General features: G+C 38.5%; 1 protein-coding gene across 2 annotated transcripts in view; it reads right to left on the bottom strand.

The window, feature by feature from the left end:
* Positions 1-6,652, bottom strand: part of LOC122084046 (symplekin) — a 48,903-nt gene that overhangs the window by 10,520 nt on the left and 31,731 nt on the right. For both annotated transcript variants that reach the window (XM_042652047.1, XM_042652046.1), the window contains exons 15-20: positions 4,361-4,522; positions 4,199-4,261; positions 3,999-4,109; positions 3,805-3,888; positions 3,659-3,706; positions 65-139 (exon numbers count right to left, since the gene is read on the bottom strand). In XM_042652047.1, coding sequence (XP_042507981.1) covers positions 65-139; positions 3,659-3,706; positions 3,805-3,888; positions 3,999-4,109; positions 4,199-4,261; positions 4,361-4,522 — 543 coding nt within the window. The remainder of the gene's footprint in view (positions 1-64; positions 140-3,658; positions 3,707-3,804; positions 3,889-3,998; positions 4,110-4,198; positions 4,262-4,360; positions 4,523-6,652) is intronic.

Genomic DNA, 6,652 nt, shown 5'->3' with positions numbered 1-6,652 from the left:
GGGGGGGGGGGGTTAACAAAACAAAGAAACGTAACAATGCGAATGAGAGAAAGCAGGTTTCCACCTGTAATATGCGAGCTAGTGCAGCTTGAAACTTTTCCAATGGAAGGTCCACAAGCCGAGGGAAAATGGGCAAAACCTGAGGTTACACAATGATCACAAGTTAACCACATGATGAATCAGTTATTAAGTACAAATGACATTTGAATAACTCCTTATTCAAAAAAATCCGTCACGTGAACATCTAAGATTTCTAGATTGGAAGCATCGAACAAAACGATAATTTAGCACAACAAACATAGTAAAAGTACAAATACAGGGGATGCAACCACTATTGAATGGTCCCATTTATTACTCACAATTTGATTCAATTGGATAACTATAACAATGCTCAGTCCTCACAACTGCATTTTGATCACTGCTTTGTTATACATATCATAGGATTTTTGAGGTAGGCCAATCAAATTGAATTTCCCATAAACAAAATAGTTACCTCCACTTACATGAAATACATTTCTGTCATTGAAGAAGTAGAAAACAGAAAGAGAGAAGGTTTTCCATAATATACAAATATTATCAGCATATATATATAGAGAGAGAGAGAGAGAAGAGGGAAACAAACAGACAAAAAGCACACAAGACTAAATTTCTATGACAAATCACGATAGTATGGAATTATTTGTGTTTTCAGGCCCTATTGGCATAATGGTCTCTACCCTGCCTCTAAATCTCCTCGAAATTCGGTAGAAACTCCAAAATTTCCCAGTTTTGGTATGGCCCAAGATGAAACCAGGAGTCAAAACCAAAATGTTACTGGTTTCGACGAAATTTCCCAAGTTTCACATGGTTTGACCAAACTGGTCCAACCCATGCTTATATAAGTGACATCTTTTGATGAAAACATACACTGCTTCCCATACTTCGACAGAATCTCTCAAGTTTCGTGCGTTTCAACCAAGAAAAGGGGAATTTGGCCACAAAAAATCTATTTTTTCTCAAATTTTTGCAATCTTCTTCCACTATCTTGCATTATCAACCAAGATCAACCTAAAGAGGACTTCTTGAAGCTTCAAGGTAAACCCACTTTTTCCCAACTTCTTTTTTGTTCAACATAGTAGCAAACATAGTAGAATTTTGTCAAAGCAACCATGTGTGCCACCTCCACATCCTTACAGTCTCAGTGAGACATTGCCTAGGTTGGGATATCTGCAACATGTTGATGATGTGGCTTATAGGTGGGCAGTGATAGACTTTCGGAACAATTAAGCCCAAAACATGTCAATATGTCATGGGATTTGTGTGTTGCGTTCAGATGAGCAGCTACGACTTCTGCAGTGGTATGCACCTCGTGGATTGGAAGCCGCCTAGAAACTCCTCCTAGTATTGAGTGTTGGGCGTTGTATGACTAATTCATTATCAAGTTATATGCTTGATTATTTTAATAGCTTATTTACATTTCTCGTATCTAAGTTATATGTGGACTGTGTGTGTGTAACAAATTAGCAAGGCTAGTGTACAACTTTATTCAACGTACACTAGCGAACTTGGGTTAACACCACAAGTACCATTTTAGATGTTCTTTTTTGTGAAATAATTCATGGATTAATGTACACAAAAATCAGATAAAAAAAAAATCACTTTCTGGGGGTTGAAACTAAGGTTTCCACAGCCTAGAAAAAGTACTTGGTTTCCCCAAAATTTCGCAGGTTTCGACCTATATTTCGGTTTCAACCATGGAAAACTGAGATTTAGAACCTTGGTCTCTACTACGTTTGAGCTCAAGGCTGTTATTCAAGGCATGGAGCTAGCCTTGGATCATGGTTGGATGGATCTTTCGCTTGAGAGAAATTCATATTGGTTATTCAACGGCTTCAATCTGATTTTGGGGGCCTTGGAAACACCTTTCACCTAATCAAAAATGCTAGAGCTCTTGCTCGGTGGGGGAGTTCCCATTTCTGTTTGGAGGCTGAGGTCTGGTAATTGTATTGCAGAAGAGTTGGCTAGTCATGAAGTAGGCAGACAATCTTTGTATATTACCTCCTATCCCATGACTAAGTTCCTTCTTCGGTGTAGGCCCATTGGAGAACAACCAACAACTTGGCCTTATCCCAACTAAATGGGGTCGGCTACACAGATCTGGTGAAAGACAACAAAAGAAAAGATAAAAAGTAAAGGGGAAGGAACGCAACACAACAAAACAGAACAATCTCACCGGGGTCTGCTACATGGATTCTAGCCTTACAAATGGGTCTATTCGAGGTCATATTTGAGACAAGGCCTAACTATGCATGTCTTTCCTCATTACAGAATACAGACCACCATAAAAAACTAAAACCTATCTATTGAAAAACCCTGGAAACAGGAACACCAATACCCAATCCAATCACAATAAATGGTAACCCTTTGAAGCACTTTCAAGTTCTATAAATCCATATTATGGTTGTTTCAAGATTCTGACATATAGGGAATCAAGATTTTGTTGGATGTCTGGTCCTGCACTTGATTATGATTTTTAAGGGTATTTTTAGGTGTTCCATCGAGTAGCAACAATTGACACTATGTAGGTTTAAATTTACTTAGTTACTTATGCTATAACTCTACAACAACAACTCCTCCACCTTATCACAACAAAATAAGGTCGACTACATGGATCCTTACCCCCCAATCAGCTCTGCTTAGAGGTCATACTTCATAAAGGCCTAAGTTATGCATGTCTTTCCTCAATCTCTACTTCTCCTGGAGTCATTTTAGGTCTGCAACTAGCTATTTTAGCTCCCTGAATCTTAATCAAATCACTCCTCCATATTGGAGCATCCAACGGCCTCCGTTGAACATGGCCATGCCACCTCAAACGACTTTCTCATAGCTAGTCACGTATCAGAGCTATTTCCAAATCAGCTCTAATATGATTATTCTTTACTTTATCTTTCCTAGTTTTGCCACACATCCATCTCAACATTCTCATCTCAGCTATATGGTGCATCATAGTTTCCCAACATTCCGCACCATGCATCATAGTCAGCATGATTGTTCCGTAAAATTTTCCTTCGGCTGATCCTTAATGTAATCTAATTGAAATTGGGAATCCACTACCTTGATCCCCCCACAGATCTTACACTAGTCACTACACCATTATGCATACCATTAATTATGCCCAAATATTTACCTGAAACACTTTTCTATAGTATTTATGCTGTAACTCTGCAAAATTAAATTCAGAACTCACTCATCAAGAAAATCATTCTGACCCACAACTAAAGTCACTCAGCACAGGTGAGAAAAATTATAATACCCCAGTGATTAAAAGTTATGGATAGAAAATCAAACTTTCACCAGACAATCAAATGTAAACCTTTAGACTTTGGTAAACCCATACAAAATCCAATGGAAATTAGTTGTTTCATTTTGAAGTCCCAAGGGAAATGATCTTTTAATTTAATACATAGAAAACAGAAGTACTGCTATGTGCCTCAGAATTTTTATTCTTTAGAAGTACTAACAACTAAAAGTTATCACCGTATATAAACAACATAATTCCTTTGCAACAATAATTGTCCACATCTTGCACCCTCAGTTCAAACATATTTCACCATTAAGCAACATAGATGAGTGGAATAAGGATAAATCATTAAATCAAACAACAAAATAAGAAAGATACCTCATCTTTTGAAAGAGAAGATAGCATTGGAATAAGAATAGCAGCATCCTGCACAGGAAAAAAAGGAGCTATCATAATAATCAAGACAGCAAGAAATGTAACCACAGATAAGCAGACTGAAACACTAAAAGCGACAAGTTATGGACCTTTAACTTAGCTTCATATAAATGTTTAACAGTAGCAATAAGATCAGCAGAAGGTGTTGTCTCTTCAGTCAATATTTGCAAAACCTTACAAACATGATTAGTCATCGTCAAACGTGAACACCATATATGAATGAAGAATCAAATTGAAATATGTCAAATAGGTTCAGCAATCAAAACTTAAATAAGGGTGGTACCAGCATCAGAAGATTTTCACTTCCTTGTGGTGGATCAGAAATAATATGCAACAATTCGGATTTGGACGCTCCTAGGGTTCTCACAAGAATTGGGATATGCCGATGGACAGCCTGCATTTCCAATTAGGTTACCAGAAACATCAAATGCCTTATATTTTTAAATTTCCTATAAAAAAAAAAATAATAAAACCAATATAAACCTGCTTAACGGACTTTGGAGCCCGCCCATAAACGTCAAAAACAAGTTTAAGGAGACTGGGTTTCTGCACCAAAAAGAAGAGTATCAGCATCACATGAAGACTTCAAATTCAAAATGAACAAATACTTGTTAAATTTGTAATGAACAGGAAAAGGACGCACACCTTTGTACATAGAGCAAAAAAAAGTGACATGTGGCGTTGAGCTTGAGACAACGAAACTGCTGGAACACTTTGGATAACTTGTGAATCCTTAACAGAGTCATTTTCAGAAGCACCAGGCTCTGAATTATGAGAACCACTGATGGATGTTTCTTGAGTTCCAAGCTGAAATGAGAAAGCAAGGGGAAAAACCGAAAAAGGAAGAATAAAAATATTTTGAGTACGAAAATGAGAAACTTCCAAGCTGAAATGAGAAAGCAGGGAAAAGCTGAAAAGGGAAAAAGAACAAGATTTCAGCCACAAACAATAAACTAGACTGAAGGGCAACAAAGTAGAAGCTGAAATCTATGCAATGAAAATAAGTATATAAAATTACCACTAATTTTTATGCTCATTTCTGTCGTAAGAATTTAAGAAATTAATTTTAATTCTATAGAAATTTGTTTACTGGATCAATTTCAAGCTATATAACATAGTGGAGCGCAACTTCGGCCCAAAAGACCCGAGCCCAAAATTTTCAGTCTGGGGCTAGGCTTCTTGGCATGTGGTTCAGGATCTGGACAACAAATCCCAACCCGAGGTAGGGCCAGGCTTCAGGTTGAGGCCTTGGTTTAAGCCCAGACCAGCCTGGCCCAAAGCTATTTATATGCATATAAGGAAGGCTCACCACATCATACGTTACAATGTGTATGTGAAGTTCACCATTGATTTAGCATATCTAAGGTAGTAGTAGTACATATACTAATATGGTAGTGGTAGTGTACTAAAATTCTCCACATACAAATAAAGAGAAAATGGGGTTGTGGGTTACAATGAAAATTGAAGACTGGATACCTGAACCATGACATCTAAAATGACTGGCAAACTACAGACCATCAATGCAGCAAAAGGCCTTCTTCAAGCTTAAAAGTAAAAACTTTAAAAGCTATGGCACAATGCTGATAACAGTTAGGTCGCTCCCCTTGGCTAAGTATCAGAGGCAAGCATAGATTGGCAGAAAGGAGAGAAAGAGAACCGGGGGGGGGGGGGGGGGGGTGTGGAAGTAGGATGACAATCATGAGAAATAAAAGACCGTCATAACAGTTAGGTCATATCCTATAAATAGCACATATCGGTTAATCTCTGCAAAAATTTTAAAATGAAGACTACCAGAAGCGGGGGGGAAGCTCTCTTTTTATTTTATTTTTTGGGACTAATAACAGCTTCTTATTTTATTTTTTGGGACTAATAACAGCTTCTTACTTACAACCATAGTTTTTAAGGCGCTGGTGCGGTCCAGTAGAGGTAAGGCAAGCAGCCGACTCAGGAGTAGCACGAAAGGCGACCGCTTTTTACACTAAAGCGCTGAAAGGCGTCGAAGGCGTCGCCTTATAGCGCCTTAGTGTACAAGGCGGTCGCCTTATGTACTGGCTATTTAAAAATAAAAATAAAAATTGTTTTTCTAAAGATTCCAAATTACATATTATTATTCGGGACGTGTATAAAATCTGATGCCATGTGATGCATGGATCAAAAATCATATAAAAACTAAAAACCCTTTCCATAAAAAAAAAAAAAAAAAAAAACCCAATCAAAAATTGAAAACCGCGTGCCTCTCTCATTCTCTCTCTCTCTCATTCTCTCTGAGTCATTTGCCTCCAAAACTCAAAACCCCAAAGCCCCAACGGCGATCATCATCCGGCGACTTCTCTTCTCCTCCGACGAGGCGACGATCATCATCCGGCGACTTCTCTTCTCCTCCGACAGACTTCGGCGACAACCGGCGACATCCGGCGGCATCTCCATCTTCTTCGACAGCTTCGGCGAGCCTTCGACAGACTTCGACAGCCTTCGGTGAGCCTTCGACAGACTTCGACAGCCATCGGCGGCATCTCCTTCTCCTTCGACGGCCTTCGACAACCTTCGGCGAGCCTTCGGTGACATCCGGCGACTCCTTCGAGGCTTCGACAGACTTCGGCGTCATCTCCTTCGCCGGCAGCTCTTTGTAAGTTATTTATTTATTTTTTTTTTTCTTTCTTCTTCTTTCTTCTCCCTGCTTGTTGCTTCTGCGTATATATATATATATTTTTTTCTTTCTGTGACTGTGTTGGGCCGTTGGCTGCTGTTGTAACTTGTAACTTTGTAAGTGAAGTGTTTTTTTTTTTTTTTTTTTTTGGCATGCATAGTTTTCTCTTTTTCTTCTTTCTGCGCATGAATTTTTTTTTCTTCCTGTGACTGTTTGCTGCTACAGCAAAGTGATTTTTTTGATTTTTTTTTTTCTCTTTTCTTCTTTCTTCTCCCTGCTTCTTCCTTCTG

Source organism: Macadamia integrifolia, chromosome 7 (genome assembly GCF_013358625.1).
Source record: "Macadamia integrifolia cultivar HAES 741 chromosome 7, SCU_Mint_v3, whole genome shotgun sequence".
Classification (NCBI taxonomy): domain Eukaryota; kingdom Viridiplantae; phylum Streptophyta; class Magnoliopsida; order Proteales; family Proteaceae; genus Macadamia; species Macadamia integrifolia.
Note: the sequence above shows the minus strand (reverse complement) of the source record. Positions and strands in the feature narration are given on the sequence as shown.